Below are 13212 nucleotides of genomic sequence, written 5' to 3' on the forward strand. Positions count from 1 at the left end.
ATGGAGGGGGAGGGGACGGGGGTGGAGGAGGACAGTGGGGTGGAGGTATTGAAGGTACTCAGCCTCAGGGCTTTGCTAGAGACTCTAGACACCCAGCCTGTGGAAGAGGAGACGAAGGGGCTCAACCACACTACACACTGGTGAGAGAACCTCTAGTGATGAAGATGATTAAAACAATGATGATGATGGTGGTTCAGTGGAATAACAGCAGATAGCATTGGAGGCTGGCCAAAGCACTACTCTGCTGTATGTGACCGCCTCCTTGTTTTGCTTTAGCCAGGGTTCCTAGGGGTGTGTGGCGGCAGCCTCAGGACCTCCACGATGCCGTGGGCCTGGGGTTCTATTGGGGCGGTTCCCATAGCAACAGGGCCCTGCTCCGCTGTCTGGGGATGGACACCAGGAACATGGTAACGGCCTCTTTTCAGTTTAAAGCTACACTCTGTAATTATGTGAATGGCTCCATGCATAGCAGAGTGAGCCACAGCCACCTCAACAGAATAACAGCAGATGTAAACAAACAGTAAGAAAATGGATGGATGTCATTTCACATGACTTTATAACATCTACATGTATAGAGCTCAGTGAATTACATTTACATTTGCATTTAACCTCTATGGGCTAGGTGGGACGCAGGCGTCCCCCCCGTGGTGCACTCCATCAACAGCAGGTGCATTTCAAGAGCGGCAAATTTGAATCCAAATAAATGTCAAAATTGAAATTTTTCAAACATACAACTATTTTACACCCTTTGAAAGATAAACATCTCCTTAATCTAACCACGTTTTACGATTTCAAAAAGGTTTTACGGCGAAAGCATAAATTTAGAGTATGTTAGGACAGTACATTTACAAGAGTTGTGTGTAATGTTTTGTCAATTCAAAGACAGGGTCACCAAAACCATAAAACCAGCTAAAATGATGCACTAACCTTTTACAATCTCCATCAGATGACACTCCTAGGACATTATGTTAGACAATGCATGCATTTTTAGTTCTATCAAGTTCATATTTATATCCAAAAACAGCGTTTTACTATGGCATTGATGTTGAGGAAATCGTTTCCCTCCAATAACCGGCAGTCAAGTCAGCATCACAAATTAAATAATTAAAATTAGAAAACATTGGTAAAATATTATATTGTCATTTAAAGAATTATAGATTTACATCTCTTGAACGCAATCAACTTGCCAGATTTAAAAATAACCTTACTGGGAAATCACACTTTGCAATAATCTGAGCACTGCGCCCAGAAAAATACGCGTTGCGATACAGACTAGTCGTCATGTTGGGGAGATCTAAAATCGAAAATACTATGTAAATAATCCATTACCTTTGATTCTCTTCATCAGATGTCACTTCCAGGTATCACAGGTCCATAACGAATGTAGTTTTGTTCAAAAAAGCTCATAATTTATGTCCAAAAATCTCCGTCTTGTTAGCACATGATCTAAGCCCGCCGGACTTCACTTCATGAACGAGGGGAAAAAATATATTTACGTTCGTTCAAACATGTCAAACGTTGTATAGCATAAATCATTAGGGCCTTTTTAACCAGAACATGAATAATATTCAAGGTGGACGAATGCATACTCTTTTATAACGTATTGGAACGAGGGTACCCAACATGAACTCGGCGCCAGGTGTCTAATGGGCCATCATCGTTCCATGGCTCTTGTTCGGTCAGATCTCCCTCCAGAAGACTCAAAACACTTTGTAAAGGCTGGTGACATCTAGTGGAAGCAATAGGAAGTGCCAAAATATTCCTCAGCCCCTGTGTTTTTCAATGGCATAGGTTTAAAGGTAATACAACACATCAGGTATCCACTTCCTGTCAGAAAATGTCTCAGGGTTTTGCCTGCCAAATGAGTTCTGTTATACTCACAGACACCATTCAAACAGTTTTAGAAACTTTAGAGTGTTTTCTATCCATATATAATAAGTATATGCATAGTCTAGTTACTGGGTAGGATTAGTAACCAGATTAAATCGGGTAAATTTTTTTTATCCAGCCGTGCAAATACTGCCCCCTAGCCCTAACAGGTTAAGTCATTTAGCAGACGCTCTTATCCAGAGCGACTTACAAATTGGTGCAATCACCTTATGATATCCAGTGGAACAACCACTTTACAATAGTGCATATAAGGATTACTTTATCCTATCCTAGGTATTCCTTAAAGAGGTGGGGTTTCAGGTGTCTCCGGAAGGTGGTGATTGACTCCGCTGTCCTGGCATCGTGAGGGAGCTTGTTCCACCATTGGGGTGCCAGAGCAACAGTTTTGACTGGGCTGAGCGGGAACTGTGCTTCCTCAGAGGTAGGGAGGCGAGCAGGCCAGAGGTGGATGAACGCACTGCCCTTGTTTGGGTGTAGGGCCTGATCAGAGCCTGAAGGTACGGAGGTGCCGTTCCCCTCACAGCTCCGTAGGCAAGCACCATGGTCTTGTAGCGGATGCGAGCTTCAACTGGAAGCCAGTGGAGAGAGCGGAGGAGCGGGGTGACGTGAGAGAGCTTGGGAAGGTTGAACACCAGACGGGCTGCGGCGTTCTGGATGAGTTGTAGGGGTTTAATGGCACAGGCAGGGAGCCCAGCCAACAGCGAGTTGCAGTAATCCAGACGGAGATGACAAGTGCCTGGATTAGGACCTGCGCCGCTTCCTGTGTGAGGCAGGGTCGTACTCTGCGAATGTTGTAGAGCATGAACCTACAGGATCGGGTCACCGCCTTGATGTTAGTGGAGAACGACAGGGTGTTGTCCAGGGTCACGCCAAGGTTCTTAGCACTCTGGGAGGAGGACACAATGGAGTTGTCAACCGTGAATGCGAGATCATGGAACGGGCAGTCCTTCCCCGGGAGGAAGAGCAGCTCCGTCTTGCCGAGGTTCAGCTTGAGGTGGTGAGCCGTCATCCACACTGATATGTCTGCCAGACATGCAGAGATGCGATTCACCACCTGGTTATCAGAAGGGGGAAAGGAGAAGATTAATTGTGTGTCGTCTGCATAGCAATGATAGGAGAGACCATGTGAGGATATGACAGAGCCAAGTGACTTGGTGTATAGCGAGAATAGGAGAGGGCCTAGAACAGAGCCCTGGGGGACACCAGTGGTGAGAGCACGTGGTGCGGAGACAGATTCTCGCCACGCCACCTGGTAGATGCGCCGGAGATGCCCAACTTGGAGAAGGTGGAGAGGAGGATCTGATGGTTCACAGTATCAAAGGCAGCCGATAGGTCTAGAAGGATGAGAGCAGAGGAGAGAGAGTTAGCTTTAGCAGTGCGGAGCGCCTCCGTGACTCAGAGAAGAGCAGTCTCAGTTGAATGACCAGTCTTGAAACCTGACTGATTTGGATCAAGAAGGTCATTCTGAGAGAGATAGCAGGAGAGCTGGCCAAGGACGGCACGTTCAAGAGTTTTGGAGAGAAAAGAAAGAAGGGATACTGGTCTGTAGTTGTTGACATCGGAGGGATCGAGTGTAGGTTTTTTCAGAAGGGGTGCAACTCTCGCTCTCTTGAAGACGGAAGGAACGTAGCCAGCGGTCAAGGATGAGTTGATGAGTGAGGTGAGGTAAGGGAGAAGGTGTCCGGAAATGGTCTGGAAAAGAGAGGAGGGGATAGGGTCAAGCGGGCAGGTTGTTGGGCGGCCGGCCGTCACAAGACGCGAGATTTCATCTGGAGAGAGAGGGGAGAAAGAGGTCAAAGCACAGGGTAGGGCAGTGTGAGCAGGACCAGCGGTGTCGTTTGACTTAGCAAACGAGGATCGGATGTCGTCGACCTTCTTTTCAAAATGGTTGACGAAGTCATCCGCAGAGAGGGAGGAGGGGGAGGAGGATTCAGGAGGGAGGAGAAGGTGGTAAAGAGCTTCCTAGGGTTAGAGGCAGATGCTTGGAATTTAGAGTGGTAGAAAGTGGCTTTAGCAGCAGAGACAGAAGATGAAAATGTAGAGAGGAGGGAGTGAAAGGATGCCAGGTCCGCAGGGAGGCGAGTTTTCCTTCATTTCCGCTCGGCTGCCCGGAGCCCTGTTCTGTGAGCTCGCAATGAGTCGTCGAGCCACGGAGCAGGAGGGGAGGACCGAGCCGGCCTGGAGGATAGGGGACATAGAGAGTCAAAGGATGCAGAAAGGGAGGAGAGGAGGGTTGAGGAGGCAGAATCAGGAGATAGGTAGGAGAAGGTTTGAGCAGAGGGAAGAGATGATAGGATGGAAGAGGAGAGAGTAGCGGGGGAGAGAGCGAAGGTTGGGACGGCGCAATACCATCTGAGTAGGGGCAGAGTGAGAAGTGTTGGATGAGAGCGAGAGGGAAAAGGATACAAGGTAGTGGTCGGAGACTTGGAGGGGAGTTGCAATGAGATTAGTGGAAGAACAGCATCTAGTAAAGATGAGGTCAAGCGTATTGCCTGCCTTGTGAGTAGGGGGGGAAGGTGAGAGGGTGTAGTCAAAAGAGTAGAGGAGTGGAAAGAAGGAGGCAGAGAGGAATGAGTCAAAGGTAGATGTGGGGAGGTTAAAGTCACCCAGAACTGTGAGAGGTGAGCCATCCTCAGGAAAGGAACTTATCAAGGCGTCAAGCTCATTGATGAACTCTCCAAGGGAACCTGGAGGGCGATAAATTATAAGGATGTTAAGCTTGAAAGGGCTGGTAACTGTGACAGCATGGAATTCAAAGGAGGTGATAGACAGATGGGTCAGGGGAGAAAGAGAGAATGTCCACTTGGGAGAGATGAGAATCCCAGTGCCACCACCCCGCTGACCAGAAGCTCTCGGGGTGTGCGAGAACACGTGGGCAGACGAGGAGAGAGCAGTAGGAGTAGCAGTGTTATCTGTGGTAATCCATGTTTCCGTCAGCGCCAAGAAGTCGAGGGACTGGAGGGTAGCATAGGCTGAGATGAACTCTGCCTTGTTGGCCGCAGACCGGCAGTTCCAGAGGCTGCCGGAGACCTGGAACTCCACGTGGGTCATGCGCGCTGGGACCAGCAGGTTAGAGTGGCAGCGGCCACGCGGTGTGAAGCGTTTGTATGGCCTGTGCAGAGGGGAGAGAACGGGGATAGACAGACACATAGTTGACAGGCTACAGAAGAGGCTACGCTAATGCAAAGGAGATTGGAATGACATCTCCCATCTCTCTCTCTCTCTCTCTCCCGTCACCCCCCTCTCTCCTCCCTCTCTCTCGCCCTCTCCCCCTGTCCCTCTCTCCTCTCTCTATCAGGGAATGTTAGAGCCCACCAAAGAGCCGCTGAGACCAGCTTCAGCTGCGGAGAAGACTGCTGCCACAGCACTAGCACTTCCTGGGTCACAGGAAACCACCACCACCTCGTCAATACAGGTACAGAAACAGGTGTAGGGTGAAGTTGTCCTAGATGCTGATATGGGGTCAGTTTTTACCATTTTCCCTCCTAATGGTTACAGTTAGAATTGGGGTAGGTGAAGCAGATCCTAGATCTGTACCTAGGGGAAACTTCACCCCGGAGCAACAGGCACACCACGGCTGTGTGTGAACATGTTACCAGCTGTTAACCTCTCTAGGGTAGGTGGAACGAAATCGTCCCACCTACGTAACAGCCAGTGGAATCCTGTGGCGCGATTTTCAAATACCTTAGAAATGCTATTACTTCAATTTCTCAAACATATGACTATTTTACACCATTTTAAACACAAGACTCTCGTTAATCTAACCACACTGTCCGATTTCAAAAAGGCTTTACAACGAAAGCAAAACATTAGATTATGTCAGCAGAGTACCCAGCCAGAAATAATCAGACACCCATTTTTCAAGCTAGCATATAATGTCACATAAACCCAAACCACAGCTAAATGCAGCACTAACCTTATGATCTTCATCAGATGACAACCCTAAGACATTATGTTATACAATACATGCATGTTTTGTTCAATCAAGTTCATATTTATATCAAAAACCAGCTTTTTACATTAGCATGTGATGTTCAGAACTAGCATACCCCCCGCAAACTTCCGGTGAATTTACTAAATTACTCACGATAAACGTTCACAAAAAACATAAAAATTATTTTAAGAATTATAGATACAGAACTCCTCTATGCACTCGCTATGTCCGATTTTAAAATAGCTTTTCGGTGAAAGCACATTTTGCAATATTCTGAGTAGATAGCCCGGCATCACAGGGCTAGCTATTTAGACACCCACCAAGTTTAGCCCTCACCAAAGTCAGATTTACTATAAGAAAAATGTTATTACCTTTGGTGTTCTTCGTCAGAATGCACTCCCAGGACTTCTACTTCAATAACAAATGTTGGTTTGGTTCAAAATAATCCATAGTTATGTTCAAATATCCTCTGTTTTGTTCGTGCGTTCAAGACAATATCCGAAGTGTAAAGAAGGGTGAAGCGCCCGACGCGTTTCGTGACCAAAAAATTCTAAATATTCCATTACCGTACTTCGAAGCATGTCAACCGCTGTTTAAAATCAATTTTTATGCCATTTTTCTCGTGAAAAAGCGATAATATTCCGACCGGGAAACCGTGTTTTAGTTCAATGACAGAAAATAAAAACATGGGTCGCCTCGTGCATGCGCCTCAGTCTCATTGTACTCTAATAGACCACTTACCAAAGGCACTAATGTTTTTCAGCCAGGGGCTGCAAAGACATCATTCAGCTTTTTCCCGGGTTCTGAGAGCCTATGGGAGCCGTAGGAAGTGTCACGTTACAGCAAAGTTCCTAAGTTTTCAATAAAGAGAGTCAAGAAGCACAAGGAATGGTCAGAGAGGGCACTTCCTGTACAGAATCTTCTCAGGTTTTTGCCTGCCATATGAGTTCTGTTATACTCAGACACCATTCAAACAGTTTTAGAAACTTTAGGGTGTTTTTTATCTAAATCAAACAATTATATGCATATTCTAGTTACTGGGCAGGAGTAGTAACCAGATTAAATCGGGTATGTTTTTTATCCGGCCGTGCAAATACTGCCCCCTAACCCCAACAGGTTAAACTCTCCTCCGTCTTTGTTTGCTCAATCCCTCACCCCTTTCTCAATGCTCATTGGAGGAGGAGGAGGTCTGAGAGGAGGGACCTTGGATCCTCTCTTCCAATGAATTTTGATAAGAATAGTTATTTCCTTGAATTCAGGACAGAAGAGGCAAGGATGTGACTGTTGGTAATGTTTCCAGACGGTCTGACTAGGATGTGACAGTTGGTAATGTTTCCAGACGGTCTGACTAGGATGTGACAGTTGGTAATGTTTCCAGACGGTCTGACTAGGATGTGACAGTTGGTAATGTTTCCAGACGGTCTGACTAGGATGTGACAGTTGGTAATGTTTCCAGACGGTCTGACTAGGATGTGACAGTTGGTAATGTTTCCAGACAGTCCTACAAGGATGTGACAGTTGGTAATGTTTCCAGACAGTCCTACAAGGATGTGACTGTTGGTAATGTTTCCAGACAGTCCTACAAGGATGTGACTGTTGGTAATGTTTCCAGACAGTCTGACTAGGATGTGACATTTGGTAATGTTTCCAGACAGTCTGACTAGGATGTGACTGTTGGTAATGTTTCCAGACAGTCTGACTAGGATGTGACAGTTGGGAAAGTCTCCAGACAGCCGGTGACTCACATAGTATACCCAACACAAACAGGGCAACATTGGGTACTATATTTTGTACTCCCTTGATAATGAAGTTAACCCTAAACTCTGACCTAGGATCAGATGTCCTTACCGCAGATCCTAACTTTAGCATTAGGAGGATAATGACAATATCCTGGACTAACTAACTCCCAATTCCTCTGTGCTGTCCTCAATCCATCACTAAGAACTGGCCATATTCACAAAGTGTCTCGGAGTAGGAGTGCTTATCTAGGATCAGTCTAGTCTTTTAACTAATAATCAATAAGATAACAAGAACCAGGGGGACCTGATTCTAGATCAGCACTCCTTTGTCTGATGTGCTTTTGTGAGTATGGGCCTTCAAGAGACTTTGTTGAATAGAGGGCACACTACTGAGCCTCACTACAGTTTGTTCCTTCCGCCAGCAGGGGGCCCCCCAGCCTTGGTCCCAGTTTGACTGGAGCAGCAGTGGCCTTGGCGTCAACCGTCTGGATGGTACGTCCTCCCACTGAGCCCCCTACCTACAGGGCCAGAGGTGATGCTGCTGTACACACTCTCCCCCTCCGACTCTGCTGCTACCTGACTCCTGTTTCTCTCTTTGGTTCCAATGTCCACACCAGCATACTAGACTACCATTTATACTGAAGCAATGTGTTGGACATACTAGACTACCACTTATAATGAAGCAATGTGTTGGGCATACTAGACTACCATTTATACTGAAGCAATGTGTTGGACATACTAGACTACCACCTATAATGAAGCAATGTGTTGGGCATACTAGACTACCATTTATAATGAAGCAATGTGTTGGACATACTAGACTACCATTTATACTGAAGCAATGTGTTGGACATACTAGACTACCATTTATAATGAAGCAATGTGTTGGACATACTAGACTACCATTTATAATGAAGCAATGTGTTGGGCATACTAGACTACCATTTATACTGAAGCAATGTGTTGGACATACTAGACTACCACCTATAATGAAGCAATGTGTTGGGCATACTAGACTACCATTTATACTGAAGCAATGTGTTGGGCATACTAGACTACCATTTATACTGAAGCAATGTGTTGGACATACTAGACTACCATTTATAATGAAGCAATGTGTTGGGCATACTAGACTACCATTTATAATGAAGCAATGTGTTGGGCATACTAGACTACCATTTATAATGAAGCAATGTGTTGGACATACTAGACTACCATTTATAATGAAGCAATGTGTTGGGCATACTAGACTACCATTTATAATGAAGCAATGTGTTGGACATACTAGACTACCATTTATAATGAAGCAATGTGTTGGGCATACTAGACTACCATTTATAATGAAGCAATGTGTTGGACATACTAGACTACCATTTATAATGAAGCAATGTGTTGGGCATACTAGACTACCATTTATAATGAAGCAATGTGTTGGACATACTAGACTACAATTTATAATGAAGCAATGTGTTGGACATACTAGACTACCATTTATAATGAAGCAATGTGTTGGACATGCATTCTAAGTAAGTGGTATGCAAGTGTGGACTTTGGAACATAGTCTCTATCACTCCCCCTCTCTCCCCCCTCTCCCTCTAGATGGTACTACTCATTTTCATGACAGTCTTTCCCTTTAATTGTAGCTTATACTATGGAATCCCAAGACTCTCTCTCTATATACGTCTAACTTAACCGGCTACCTCATCTGCCCTGTATAGAGTGATGCTGATGAGGTTTCTCACATGTTGTTACCCTTCATCATTGATCCAAACACTGTTTCTTATTGCACTGGGTGAGAGTTCTTTCAGTATTAGTGGATGGAATGGGGCAAAGACAAGTCAAGCCATATAGATGAATGTGTGGCCATAGCCTAAAGGGAATCCCCCCAGTAGCTGCATTTTGGTTGTAGTAGAAATAAGCTCATGTGAAAAAGCCTGAAATCCAGACCTGTTCTGTACTAACATTCCACTCCTTGTAATTTGTCTTATGCCAAAAATGATGTTTGGCATGACATGGAGTGGAATATTAGCACAAACAGACTGGTATCCAGACCAGAGCAAGCCAGGATCCTCTTACTAGTACCCAGGATAGAGAAAGCCAGGATCCTCTTACTGGTACCCAGGATAGAGAATGCCAGGATCCTCTTACTGGTACCCAGGATAGAGAAAGCCAGGATCCACTTACTGGTACCCAGGATAGAGAAAGCCAGGATCCTCTTACTGGTACCCAGGATAGAGAAAGCCAGGATCCTCTTACTGGTACCCAGGATAGAGAAAGCCAGGATCCTCTTACTGGTACCCAGGATAGAGAAAGCCAGGATCCTCTTACTGGTACCCAGGATAGAGAAAGCCAGGATCCTCTTACTGGTACCCAGGATAGAGAAAGCCAGGATTCTCTTACTGTTTTCTGTTTAAGCTGCTATTCTGTGTTTTCTTATATTCTTCTGTATCTTTACTTTTCAGTTTCTTTGTAAAATAAAGTGGACATATATATTCAGTAAACTGATCTTTACAGTCACTGTGATATATATAAAAAATACATTTTGATTTAGCTTGTATATGTTTTTATATTTATTTTTAGATTCCCCCAACCAATGATGTGTTTTAAGGTTCTTTCAGTGTGGTTGCAATAAACACTGTTGTAAATACGTGAATAAACCTCTTTCTAATATATTACACCTATCTGAGCTGTCCTGCCTCTTGGTTTTCACTGGCTGTTCTTTCACTGCACTGACTACTTTCCTCCATAGACATGGATAGATGTAACACATCCTGGTTCAACATGGGCAGTGGCATTGAGGCCGTTCACAATTAGGAAGCAGTCAACTGGGTGGGAATTTCTATAGGATAAATAAGGATCACAGAATTCCATCCAGATCAGCAAGAAGGATCTGTCAATGAATTATACTCCTGAGCAAACATTCCATACCTGGGTATGGCAGTAAATCACCCACCTTGGCCTTAATGCCTGTTCAGACAACACACTCCAGGAGGCAGTATACAAACCCTTTCAGTTTGTTTACCGAATGCCAATTTACTAGTTGAGGTAAAATGGAGAAGCCCTCAATATTGCTGCCCATGCTGTCTCTGAAGCCAGTTTGGCAAAGATGTAAGGAAGAGCACTCTATCCAACTCTATGCTGCTTTCCTCTGTTCTGTAGATTTTTATTCCAGCTCTATACTGACACCCACTGTGTTGAAGGACCAAACGCTTGATGGTTTCTTCGCCACTTGCTAGTAGTTTTTACACCTTGATTTGGAGCAAAGACAGAAGTGCTATGGTTGTCTTTTTGTTTTGAACTCTAAACACAGTCCAGAATGTGAGGGCTACTTGTATTAGCATCAGCTAACTAACTTCCAGAAGTTCATAGACAGATGAGGGATTGAGAAACACAGGTGTACAGTATGTAACAGTCTGGGGTGAAGTTTCCCCTAAGTACAGATCTAGGATCAGCTTCCCCTCCCCCAAACCTGAACCATTAGTGGAAGATACAACTAGGGGCATCTTCACCCTGGTCCTATGTACCCCCTTCACCTCCCTCCCTCTAGTCGCTGTAGAGAGCAGAGGTCCCTCAGGGCTGAATCTTCATATCTTTGGGCCTCTCACGCATGCAAACATACACACAATTACCCCTGAAAAATAGGTGTTTGACAAATATTGTCACTTTTTGTTGACGAAATGAACATTGATATGCGCACACTAAACAAGTTTACATTGGTATCCATGAACATGGAAGTCACATTGGTGGGCAGTGTAATTACAGAGTTACTACAGTGTCGGTACAATGTGTGTACATACGTATTGTGTGTATGTAAATGTTTCGTCTGTGTGTGTGTGTGTGTGTGTGTGTGAAGTGGTGGATACAGAGCTAGACAGTGACACAAGCAGCCGTCTAGTAGACACCTTGAACCACCTCATGTCTACTATGGAGAACACCACTAACTCCACCTGGTCAGACACCCAGAACCACCTCATGTCTACTATGGAGAACACCACTACCTCCACCAGGTCAGACTGGTCAGACACCCAGAACCACCTCATGTCTACTATGGAGAACACCACTACCTCCACCAGGTCAGACTGGTCAGACACCCAGAACCACCTCATGTCTACTATGGAGAACACCGCTACCTCCACCAGGTCAGACTGGTCAGACACCCAGAACCACCTCATGTCTACTATGGAGAACACCACTACCTCCACCAGGTCAGACTGGTCAGACACCCAGAACCACCTCATGTCTACTATGGAGAACACCACTACCTCCACCAGGTCAGACTGGTCAGACACCCAGAACCACCTCATGTCTACTATGGAGAACACCACTACCTCCACCAGGTCAGACTGGTCAGACAACCTGAACCACCTCATGTCTACTATGGAGAACACCACTACCTCCACCAGGTCAGACTGGTCAGACACCCAGAACCACCTCATGTCTACTATGGAGAACACCACTACCTCCACCAGGTCAGACTGGTCAGACACCCAGAACCACCTCATGTCTACTATGGAGAACACCACTACCTCCACCAGGTCAGACTGGTCAGACACCCAGAACCACCTCATGTCTACTATGGAGAACACCACTATCTCCACCAGGTCAGACTGGTCAGACACCCAGAACCACCTCATGTCTACTATGGAGAACACCACTATCTCCACCTGGTCAGACACCCTGAACCACCTCATGTCTACTATGGAGAACACCACTAACTCCACCTGGTCAGACACCCTGAACCACCTCATGTCTACTATGGAGAACACCACTACCTCCACCAGGTCAGACTGGTCAGACACCCTGAACCACCTCATGTCTACTATGGAGAACACCACTACCTCCACCAGGTCAGACTGGTCAGACACCCAGAACCACCTCATGTCTACTATGGAGAACACCACTACCTCCACCAGGTCAGACTGGTCAGACACCCAGAACCACCTCATGTCTACTATGGAGAACACCACTACCTCCACCAGGTCAGACTGGTCAGACAACCAGAACCACTTGCACATGAGAACACCACTACCTCCACCAGGTCAGACTGACACACACACACACACACACACACACACACACACAGAGACACACGTAGGGATCAACAATTGATAATCAAGCATAATCGATTGGATTTATATCGTGCTTTGCCAGGTCTGAAAGAGCTTTGCATGGAAAGAGAGTAAACTCACCTGCAATCAAATGTGGCCTCTGTGTTTTTCCCATCTTAATGTGTTGTGTGTGTTTGTGTCAGGAAACCCCATAGGGATGAGGAGGACCAGCTGAGTGAGGAGGCAGCCAGGGTGATCTGTGGGCTGGCTGACCTGTCCTTCATGAAGGCTAAGGTCCTAATGTTCCCCATCACCCTCACACCAGCCGCTGGCTCTGGTACACTGCTAGAGTGATACACACAAACACAGAAGACTTCTCCGCTTCAAAGCCAGTTTGAACATTAATGCAAAGTCAATATGTTGATAATCAGGAATATGCTGAAATAGTATTTTGTTCTGAATGTATTGATGTATTTATGTTGTGACACAGTGGTTGAGGTCTGAGACTGATCCACACTTACCTCCAGCCATCTGCCTCGTTCCTCCAGTGGTTGAGGTCTAAGACTGATCCACACTTACCTCCAGCCATCTGCCTCGTTCC

At 45.7% G+C, this 13212-nt stretch overlaps 1 protein-coding gene across 1 annotated transcript; it reads left to right on the plus strand.

Moving 5' to 3' along the window:
* On the plus strand, window positions 1–13206 carry LOC106562907 (dentin sialophosphoprotein-like). The gene is made up of 6 exons (XM_045713916.1): window positions 1–140; window positions 281–407; window positions 5189–5305; window positions 7986–8055; window positions 11417–12542; window positions 12815–13206. Exons 1-6 carry the CDS (start codon window positions 1–3, stop codon window positions 12963–12965), a joined length of 1731 nt encoding a protein of 576 aa, XP_045569872.1. The 3' UTR covers window positions 12966–13206.
* Window positions 13207–13212: the final 6 nt, after the last annotated feature.

Source organism: Salmo salar, unplaced genomic scaffold, assembly GCF_905237065.1.
Source record: "Salmo salar unplaced genomic scaffold, Ssal_v3.1, whole genome shotgun sequence".
Taxonomy (NCBI): domain Eukaryota; kingdom Metazoa; phylum Chordata; class Actinopteri; order Salmoniformes; family Salmonidae; genus Salmo; species Salmo salar.